Source organism: Rhodamnia argentea, chromosome 3, assembly GCF_020921035.1.
Source record: "Rhodamnia argentea isolate NSW1041297 chromosome 3, ASM2092103v1, whole genome shotgun sequence".
Taxonomy (NCBI): domain Eukaryota; kingdom Viridiplantae; phylum Streptophyta; class Magnoliopsida; order Myrtales; family Myrtaceae; genus Rhodamnia; species Rhodamnia argentea.
The window spans coordinates 27,707,009-27,718,600 of record NC_063152.1 but is presented as its reverse complement, the minus strand read 5'-3'; the positions used below and the strand labels follow the sequence as shown (position 1 = coordinate 27,718,600).

The window sequence follows — 11,592 nt, the reverse complement described above, 5'->3', positions numbered from 1 at the left end:
TTCGTCCACTCGTGATAAGATGGATTATATGCTAGATAAATTGTACATTGGTTGTCACAGTGCATATCAACACTTTTCCGATCCAACCCAAAGTCTAAGAGCAAACCCCGTAACCATATTGCCTCCTTCGCTATAAAGGTCAATGCTATGTACTCCGCCTCGCTCGACGACAAAGCTACGTGGTCTTGTAAGGATGCCTTCCAACTAATTGTGCCACCTGCAAGCGTAAATATGTACCTTGCTAAAGACCCGCACTCATCCAAGTCACCTGCATGATCAGAATCCACAAAACATGTAGTTTCATTGCCATTCTTGTCCCTCTAGTATACTATACCAACGTCTAATGTTCCCTTCAAATATCCGAGGATCCATTTCACAGCTTCCCAATGAGTTTTACTTGGACGCTTCATATAACGACTAACTACACTGATAACTTGTGAAATATTAATCCTAGTGCATACCATATCATACATAATATTACCCACGGCATTAGAATAAGGAACACGAGACATATATTCCTCCTCCTCCTCGGTCTGCGGTGATAACTTAACCGAAAGTTTAAAGTGCTTCGCTAATGGTGTACTCACAGACTTCGTTGACTGCATATTAAAACGTGCGATAATTTTCTCAATATATTTCTTTTGAGACAGATGTAATAATCCTGCAGTCCTGTCATGCAAAATCTCCATATCCAAAATTTTCTTTGCAGCATCTAAATCTTTCATCTCAAACTCAGCACTCAACCGCCTCTTCATCACATCAATATCAGACACATTTTTCGCTGCTATCAACATATCATCAATGTATAACAGCAAATATATCAAAGACCCGTCTTTCAATCTCCTAAAATAAACACAGCTATCCATGTGACTTTTCGAATAGTCCTAATTAGCCATGAAAGCGTCAAATCACTTATACCATTGCATAGGAGACTGTTTCAGCCCATATAAAGATTTCTTTAATAAGCAAACGTGATCTTCCTTACTTAGAATAGCAAATCCGTTTGGCTACCTCATGTAAATCTGCTCCTTCATCTCACCGTGAAGAAACGCCATTTTTACATCAAGCTGCTCTAACTCGAGATCATGTGCAGCAACTAAGGTAAGTAAAACACGAATTGAAGTATGTCTTACCACATGAGAAAACACCTTGTTGTAGTCAATGCTCTCCCACTGAGTATACCACTTTGCAACACGTCTCGCATTATACTTCGCTGCCTCAACACCGGGAATGCACTCTTTCCGTTTGTAGACCCATTTACTTCTAACAACCTTCTAGCTCTTTGGTATTTTAATTAGCTCCCATGTATGATTTCGATGGAGTGATTCTATCTCTTCACTCATAGCTCCTAGCTACCGCAACGACTCGAAACTAGCCATCGCTTCGGAGTAAGACGAACGTTCATATGTCTCCACTTCATCACCTACGGTCGAAGCATATGCAATATTTGTATAACCATAACGTACCAGTGGTTTAATTTGCCTTCTCTGTCTGTCAGGGGCTATACTATACTACGGCTATACTGGTTGTTCACTATCACCAACTTCAGGAACTGCGGCCTCATCTGTAGTATCAACATCTCTTACCTCCGAGGTCTCCAAAGTCTCCACCTAAAGCTCCACCTCACTACTGACACCATAATTTGTTTACTCTGCTGGTTGTGTCTCGGAACTCCTCCGGCGAAGCATTGCAATCTTGTCGAAGATCACATTTCTACTGATTAGAAATCCGAGTAATCCGGGATTGGTGCACCACAATCGGTAGCCTTTCACCCCATGTGCATAACCCAGAAATATGCACTTCTTCGACCTCGGCTCAAGCTCACCATCATTTGCATGAGCATACGTAGGACATTCGAATACTCGTAATCCGAAATAATCAACAGGTTTTCCCAACCACACTTCCTTTGGAGTCTTCCACTAGATAGCAAATGATGGAGATCGATTAATCGGGTAACATGCCATGTTTACTGCTTTTGCCCAAAATTCCTTACCTATTCTAGCATGCGAAAGCATGCTCCGAGCCCGCTCTAGTAAAGTTCTGTTCTTCCGTTCTACCAAGCCATTCTACTGTGGTGTCCTAGATACTATGCGATATCTCACAATCCCTTCTCTTTCGCAAAACTCGGTAAAATCTTTACCACAGAACTCCATGTCGTTATCCGTTCTCGGGTACTTGATTTGTTTGTCTGATCGCTTCTCAATTAATACCTTAAATTTCTTGAACCGATCAATCACATCAGATTTATGCTTCAGAAAGTATACCCATACCTTCTTGTAATAATCGTCAATAAATGTCAGCATATAACGGGTACCTCCTTTCGAAGGAACCGGAGACATGTCCCGGACATCCGAATGAATATATTCAACTGGTTGCTTAGTCGAATGAATACCGGTAGTAAACTAAATCATGCGCTGCTTCCTAATGATACAGTGCTCATATAAGTCTCACTTACTTGTCTTCTGACCCTTTAACAACCTTTATCACTCGGTATTGTCATACTTTCCTCATTCATGTGCCTCAAATGCATATGCCATAAACGAGTTAAATCAGAATCTGACTCACCCGATGAAACTGCAGCTGCTTTTGTCACAGTATTTCCCGAGAAATGATAGAGAGAACACACTTTCTTCCCTTTCATTACTATCATGGTATCTCGAGAGATCTTCAGCACTCCACCTTCAATGGTGTACTTACACCCGATATCATTGAGTGTCCCTAGAGAAATAAGGTTCTTCTTGAGCTCCAATACATGCCTCACGTCCGTCAATGTGCGCACCACACCATCGTGCATCCGAATCCGAAATGTCCCTATCCTCACAACCTTACAGGCTGCGTTATTCCTCAAGAAAACTCTACCATCATCTGCAGTCTAGAAAGTAGTAAACCAATTCCTATGAGGTGTCATATGATAAGAACATCCCGAATCTAGCATCCATTCGTCTCTTGACGAACCCGTAGTCGCACACAAGACAACTTCTGCATCACTAGTGCTCTTCTCAAGAACGTTCGCCACGCTACTTGTGGCTTTTTGCTTATCACTTCTATTTCTTAATTTAGGACAATTTCTCTTGAAGTGCCCCTCTTCGTGACACTCAAAGCATTTTACACGTCCCTTGGATTTTGTATGGCGTGATTTAGATCTGCTTTTACCTTTGCTATTACTGGACCCCCGCTATTACTTTCTACTTCGAATCACTAGTCCCCGCGCTATATCCTACGCTAGACTGTCATCTCGTAACTTTCTCTCCCACTCTTTAGAAAATAAGGTGGACTTTACCTCTTCCGAGGTAATCGTAGTACGTCCCCGCAACAATGAATTAGTAAAGTGCTCCTATGACTCTGGTAAAGAAGCTAACAACATCATGCCTTACTCTTCATCATCAAGTGTCTTACCGACATTCTTCAAATCCATCATGAGTTTATTAAATTCATCTAGGTGGGTTCTGATAGACGTACCTTCAGTATATTTGAACCGAAACATCCTCTTCAACATATATAACCGATTGTTCAAACCCTTCGTTACATAGTGTGCCCGAAGTTTTGCCCATAATGCTGCGGTATCCTTTTCCTCACTACCTTTATTAACACTTCATCCGATAAATTCAACGGGATTAAACTTCTAGCTTTTCTCATTATCATATCCTTTTCAGCATCTGTCATCATTTCGAGCAACTCAGCCTTGTCCTCCATTGCTTCTGCTAAACCTTGAGTTGTCAATAACGCCTCCATCTTAAGGCTCTATAACCCAAAGTTGTTCCTCCCCGTTAAACTTTTCAATTTCAACTTTCACTCCGGACATAATTGCAATCACAGGATATCCAGATAATAATCAAATAAGAAAAAACTTCAAATCGCGATCCAGCATAGCCGAACCTGGCTCTGATACCAATTGTTGAAATATAAAGCACAGAAACTAATCGGGATCTTGCAAATAAGTCAATGCGTAAGCACAGAGAAATAACGAAGAATGATAAATGATACCGGAGATTACGTGGTTCGGTTCGAATATCGATACCTATATCCACGGGATAGCCAACAAAAATAATCCACTATAATCGGAGAATCGCGGTGACAATCGCTCAATACGCTCGTGTTTCTTGCATCTAGATTATATCCAAATCGAAAGTGTTCCAAATAAAATAGCTTGATAGGATATACAAAACTCATGCACAAATTTTTTGTGTTCAGACTCCTTTATGCGATCAAGAGAACTTCATTGTGTTGTCCCTTTTTTTTTTTTCTCTCTCTCTCTCTCTCTTGTCGTCCTTTTCGTAGAGTCTATTGCGCATAGCTTCTACCTCCTTTTTGCGACTGCAGCTAGGTTGAAGACTAAAACAACCACGCTTTTGTCTTCTTTTCAACTTATACTTTGTAGGGCTAAAAAAATATATAAAACTAGTAAATATATTTGTACGCTTTTCATTTAATTCAAAAATAAAAATAATCTGCAGCACATTAAAGTCCAAGTCATGAGCCTCATTTTCTTGTCCTGTAGTGCCAATAACAATTTTGGAGGAGGAAGAAGATCTTCATTGCACGCCATGCGAGGATTTGTTTTCCTTTATGAACCGATTTAACAAATCGGTACTTATCTGTAAATAATTTTAAACTCGAAACACAATTCAACACTTCTGGGACTTAAGAAGCTTGGCATATTCATTTATCATGTGAAGCCTGGGGTCATACACATCATCGAGGATCGAGCACGTTAGGCCAACACGCTCATCGCGGGATTTAATTGTAGTTGCTAGAGAAAATATTAACCTTTTTCTTGTGGCTATCGCCCCGGTCCATGGCTAATTTGTGGGATCGGCACTTGTCGTCGGCCCTGGTGGGCCAGTAGTGCTACAAGGGATTGAGGCTATTGGTCAAGAAATCATAGAACTGAGGCTTCATCAGTAGAGTTGTGAAATCACAGGCCACAATGTAATTCCTACAATTGTGTAGAGACCATGCTATCTACTTACCCCAAAATAGTATCAGATTTCCAAAGATTTCTAAGCAAAGAAACGGGTATAATAAGCAAATCTTAGGGAAGCAACATGAATTATTGTGAATTAGATTAACGAATATATACATGTTTAACGAATATATACATGTCTTACTAGTGGAAGGAATGCATTATACCATAAGATGGAAGTGATGTCAAATACACTACTCTAGTTTCTTAGTAAAATATTGCAAATGAAGGAATAAAAAGAGTAGATAATTTCTCAGCTAAATCGATGTTAGACTGACTGAGTGAATTATCTTTAAAATATTTTGTCACAATGTGATATCTATAGTAATGTTTCAATTGTAATTGAAAATGATACTTGTTTTTAAATGTATACTTCTCCATCGAGAAGCTCCTAACCGATCATGGAGAAGCTCCTAACGGATCCGAAGAATTTGCAGAGATCGTTGCGAGCCGGGCAACAATGATCGATCCTGAGTGATGGTGATGTTGGTTTGGTCCGCGGGAGAGAGTTGGAGAAGTTGTGAGAATGAAGGAGTTCGGTCAAAAGAGGATCTGATGTTTATGATGGTCAAGTAGGGTGTGATGGGGCGCATTGATGGTGCAATTTTGATGGGGCGCCAAACATTCATCACGGCGGTTCGCCATGCATTAGTTACCTGCTGATGAGCTTTAAAATACTCACAATTGATCTTGACAAAACCACAGGTTATTTCCTAGTTCAGTTTGCCCCATCGCATTAGTTATTGTGACAGTTAAATTGGATTGCCCAAATTAAAAATCGCATGTTCTTTCATGCATTATGGTCCATGACTTGAAACTTCTAACGATATATAAGAAATACTAACAAAATCACATTGAACATTTGACGGTCAAGGATACTGGCCCGGTTAGGTCTCCCTTCGATTCGTTGGGATTATTTGCTTGATGCTTTTTCTAGTCGATAGGAGTTAGCCAAGTCGAGTATTTGGAGCGTCGGTTCATGGAACATTTCGTGAATGGAGTGAGGCGAACGCACTTAACACAGGATAATTGTATATAACCGTTCATAAGCATCAATAAGAAAGAAACATCGGTCTCCTCTCTCTTTCTTCATTTTCCCTTTTAGCTATTCTATTCGTGTCTCTTTTTTGAGGTATTCTTCTACCCTTATCTTCTTACTTTTCTCACCGACTCCACAAGTAAATTGGTTTTTTTTTTTTTGGTCGAGACTCTACAAGTAATTCTATTTGACATTATGGTTTGATTTGGATCAAAATCAAAGGAACCAAACTACCTTTTACGAGCCAAAATTATGAAAAACAACAATCTAAACCGAACTCAATTGAGAGTTCAATTCGGTTAGGCGGTTTGAACCCAATTATGTTCGCTCGTCAATACAGTCTAGCCCCCAAGAACTTCGGGCTAATATCTTAAATTTCATGGTAAGGTGTGACCCTTCTTTTCAGGTGTGCACTTATTACCTATTTCAACTATTTATTCTTTTCAATAAATATGTCAATAGAAAAATCTTTTTATTAACTTTTTGAGATTAATGAATATGAGATATTTATTTCTTGACAATTTTGTTGGCAAGTTGCGTAAGAATCATTAATTGGTCAAATAAATAAAATATATACAGTTTCCTAATTAATTTAATATGGGGCTAGACAGTGTTGGCCGAGTTAAACTTTATCCGGAATGAGATAGTAGGTTACAAACTTTATAAATAGAGCTCAAGTCTCTTCTCTAAATCATAATACACAAATTTATAGAGTTCAAGTCCCTCCTCTAAATTATAACGCACAAATAATCTCACATAAAGAGTCGTGTATAACTCGAATATCGCTGAGCTAATTAGTGCACAAAATTAGATTATTTTGGCGGAAATTGTTGAGCAATTGCAGCGTAGAGACTTTAATAAGTGGCACGGAAGGTCATTGTCCGAAAAATAAGGACTGGTTGTGTATAGTTCGGTCCCGATAGAGCTCAATTACGTGGAAATTTGAGAAATTGGTGGGAAATACACATGGTGGCCGAAATACATGTGGGGCCACGCATGCTTGACACTTGGCAAGTATGCACGAAGCTACCCACTCACTATAAAAGCCATTTTCCCTCTCTTCTCTCTCAATTGTTGCAAGAAACCCACAAACTCTCTCTCTTTTCCCTCTCGGCCGTATCTAACTGCCATTCAATTCCTCCAAATCTCTCGAGCTCTAGGTCATGTGCAAGGAGGCGCGGACAAGCTCGGCTTTGGGGTGGTTTTCGTGCAAGAAAATAAGGCAAGTAAACCACTAATCCGTTTAACTCATGGATTGTTAGTTTCGGCGTGTACACTGCCGATTCTTGTTGCACATTACCATATCTAGTTTAGATAACATCCTTGAGTAGTGGGTATGTAAGATTGGCAATTGGAAATTGAGGCTATAGCGCATTAGATGATTCGGCCCTTAGCATGAGATAGGCTTAAAGGAATGGCACGTGGGTAACTGTGGTGCATTTAACAACTTGGAGAGTTGGGTTGTGCGATTTCTTGGACCGATTGCTTCGCTTGTGCGGCGAAATAAGATGGCTGTCGGCCTAGCTTTGTAGTGTACAAAGGTGCTTTATTTGTTGTTCCGAGGGAATTGCTTGATGTCTTTAAGAAAAGAAGGGCTATGAAAAATAGTCGGTCTAAAAGACATGACGCAACCTGAGGACCATACCCCGCTGTACAAGGTTGGGACTCATAATTGATCCCATCTACTATAGACCGGATTCAGTTGAGTGTTTTTCCTTTTTACAAAACAGTAAGGATAAACAAAGTTTAGCGCCCGAACCTCAAGTTTTTACAACCATACCAGTTGTCTAAAATGAATTTTTACTGCTCAGTACCAACCATTAAATAATTATATTGTTTGATAGTAGTTCAGATAATTGTGAAGTTGTTCCTCCTAAAGTTGGATTCAAAACTCCTTGATTTTACCAGATTTCGGTTCAACTTTTCCAAGCCAGATTGAAATCTCCGACGTCGTTTTTCCCCTTCACTTACTTAATGAGTTGAAGATTAGTGTCTTTAGTGGTCTTCTGGCACATCTGCTCAAATTTTACGGATACAATCGAAATGAACTAGCCTAGTAAAAACATTTGAATATTTATAAACATGCTACCCGAACAGAAACATAAATACACAGGACATCACCTCCTCGATTAGGCTCTCGAGACATCTGGTTCAAGATGTAGAAAGCTCCAAAGTCAACTCCAACTTTCTGCTCCCACTACATTAGTCCAGAAATAATATAGGGTTGAGTTTTCCCCACCAGGCAGTCTGTCACCATTGTTCAAATGGATCGCGATATCGCCATGCTTTTCCTTAGCCAGGGATCGTGCTAATACTGGTTTATCGGTGATGCTCATGCGTTCATCAACCTCATAGGGGGTTGATACAGGTGTCCGCCCCAAAAGTTGTGGGCCTTGAAACTTGCTCAAATGGAGGATGGTTGTTTAAGCCCGTGCCCAAATTATAGAGTCGTGTCCTGCATTTGGAAAAAGCTTGTCTCAGAAGATCTTAATGATCAAAGTTGACGCCAGAGATAGCATGTCATCCGCGACCACCTTTATTTGTCGGCATTATGTCAAAAAGTTGTAATTTAACCTAGCTGAACATTTGTTTATCAGCAAATGGAATTCAATTGAAGTCTTCCCTTTTGCGTCCTTGCTTGCAAGGCGGCGGCAAAGATTTCTATCCAATAATTTATTAGAAAAAGCCATCTAGAACTGAGCGAAGATGATTTTAACCACATATAACTTACAGATTTGATCGACATAGAGTAGATAAGAACAGTGTCAACTTGAGGGGAGTCCGTACCAGTGAGATAAAAGCAGTGTGTGATTGCTGACACACTTTGACAGAGGGCAATTCTTAGTTCCGACAAAAAGTCAAATTCTCCTTCTGTTGTCGATGCGAGCTTTCTTCACTGGAGGTCCTGATTGCTGACACTCACCACTTGATTCAATCTAAAACGTGCATTGGGAGGAATGATCAGAATTAAATGTTGCTTTAACCCAAGCCTGTAAGACCTAGCTTTTCACCTTATTGAGCTTGTCTCTGACCAACTGCACCGTCTGATTCATCGAGTGGGATTGAAAATAATCCTGAGATCCACCATAATAAAAGAAAATTGCAGGTTAGGCCCAGGACATAAGGACAATCGGAGACTATGAGTATGCATATGGATGTTGGAGCTTGATTTTATAAAATATCAAGCTATATGCATCAAAAATCAAATGCAAGATGAAGGCGAGCACCTAATTTCTCCTGAAGTAAATGGTAAGGAATGATAAGAATTGCCCTCTCATTGAACTGGTTCTAATGTAAAGGAGCAGAGGAACTTTTGCATCAAATATGTGAATATTAGAAACTATACTTGTAGAGCATGATTAAAAAAACAGCAAACATATTAATTAGGTTGAGCACGCACATTCTACTGAGTACATAATTTTTCTAAATAGTGACTTCTTGATCAAATTAGGCTACTGTCTTCTAAATACATGTGCATATCTGACATCACGTAGTGCTAGCACACAAGCAAATGATACTTTAAATCAGAAAAGAATCACCAATTATGCATGGAGAAAAATTTGTCATATTATAACCCAGTTTAAGCTAATATGACCAAAAATGAATGAAGCAAGTTCAGCAATCATCTTAACTGTCGTATAACAGGTAAACTCCAAGTAGTTCCAAATGTCAATTTAAATCACTATTCCGTCAATTGATCTAAGTGGAACTAAATTGGAGCGACCATGTTGATATTTAGCAGTGTGATAGAGTAACATACCAGGTCTGAGGAAACCATTGCATATGAAGAATTATCAGCATGAGGAGTGAGCTGCGATGCACTGGCACCACAAAGGAAAGTAAGGTTGACTGCTAATCATGCATGCTCAAAGCATTTGAAGACCAGCATTTCAAGGCTTCGTTGACATACCTATTGGGATTGAAGATCTGTTGGCCAACAACACTACTCTGCGAGGAACTTGCATTAGCTGAAGACCTAACCAGACCGACACTGCTAGAGGTGGCAGTACCCTTGAATCTTCCAGCTGCATGAGCAGACCAAACACGTATAAAACGACCATTAATTTATTATCATATGAAAACCTGTGCCTAGAACAACATTAGAATTGTGCTCCCAATTGTAGAAGCTTACGGTTCGACCGAGCAAGAACTTCCTTTCTCCTAGCTTCTAACTTTTCCCTTGTATCAGAGAGGCTCTCAAAATGGGGAGCATACGAAACTTGCAGTCTATTCCCGTAGAAGACATACTCATCCAACTTTTTTTTTGCAAACCTATCAAGGAAAGTGGAACAAGGGTGTCAAATTAAGGATGCTAGGAGCCATTCTAAATCCCGAATAAATAAACTTCACGATACATGTGAAGACAACTGGAACTCCGCACGAGAAGAAGAAAATCCAATTACCTAGCATTGCAGTCGAGACAAAACTTGATCCAATAAACATCAGTGTACGGCTCACAGTCTTCTTCATCCATTGGTTTACATCTGAAGAAGCAACCAAAGATCAAACCTAGAGAATTCCGCTGGGAATATCGATAAAACTCGATATTAGAGAGTACCAAACTGTTTATGATAATCATTCCTAACTCTTTACTCAAACTCCTATCTGCTAAAAATGTTTAAAAAAAAAAAATCCGGGGACACAGAGAGAAAGTACTAACTCTTCAACGTCGCCATAAGTGGCGAAGAGCTCCAACAGCTCATCTCCACATCCTAACGCAGGAACATTCCTCACGACCAGGTATCTGTTGAAACACAAAGGAAACAAAGAAGAACCAAATCAAACCCGGCCCTAACAAAAAGCAAACGACCCAATCAACCATGTCGGAAGAATCAACTGAATAGCATCAGACTCGTCTGTTGCAACGGCCTATCAGATGAAGAACAATAAAAAAAGATTTGAGGTATCAACACGAACCTCGATTCATCACAGACCGTGTACACGCGAACTGCTGGAGGCTCATCTTTGTACTGAGGCATGCGTGCTGCTTCCCAGGAATCGCAAGTCGAGAAATTTTCGCCGGCAACTTGTGTGAGCTGCCGGAGCCTGATGATTACGGCCGGAGTGAGTCGTCGATGGCAATTAGAGCTCCCGTTGAATGAAGCAGCTTAACGCTTATGCAACCATAAAGAAGTTCCATCATCTCATTATTTTTGGAAGATAAGAGAGCCCTCCAAAACCTTGCATTTATAAACAGTAGACCCGAAAAGAGATACGACTTCTCTTTCTCTGATGATCTCTTGCAAGTTTATTGTGTAAAACCTATTATTTTGCCTTCTAAGCCAATCTATGATGCATTCAAATTCCAAGACGACCACAGTAGTTGTATCCAAGCTCCTCCTAAGACGTTTTGATAACAAGCAATGTGCAGCCAAATCATCTTAACTTACGAGGAGGCATCAGTTTAGATGGTTGAGCTCCTATGTACAAAAGTTGAAGAAGGAGCCCAAACAGAGAATGCTCAAGGCATGAAATCCAAAAAAGAGCAAAGAGGAAAATCAATTCACCGAAGCAGCAAAGGGGAATATCATCTCATCGACAGTCTTGCAAAAAGCACGTTTCGCTGCACTCGTATTTTGCATTCAAGACA

The 11,592-nt window shown here is 40.0% G+C and overlaps 1 protein-coding gene across 1 annotated transcript; it reads right to left on the bottom strand.

Annotated features, from left to right (window-relative positions):
- Positions 1–8,694: 8,694 nt before the first annotated feature.
- Positions 8,695–11,107, bottom strand: LOC115753547 (RNA-binding protein 48-like). The gene is made up of 8 exons (XM_030692193.2): positions 10,920–11,107; positions 10,663–10,746; positions 10,406–10,486; positions 10,135–10,274; positions 9,913–10,027; positions 9,763–9,823; positions 9,014–9,076; positions 8,695–8,938 (listed from the first exon to the last, which is right to left on the bottom strand). The coding sequence occupies exons 1-8, from the start codon at positions 10,979–10,981 to the stop codon at positions 8,861–8,863; spliced, it is 684 nt and encodes a 227-aa protein (XP_030548053.1). The 5' UTR covers positions 10,982–11,107; the 3' UTR covers positions 8,695–8,860.
- Between the last annotated feature and the right edge of the window lie 485 nt (positions 11,108–11,592).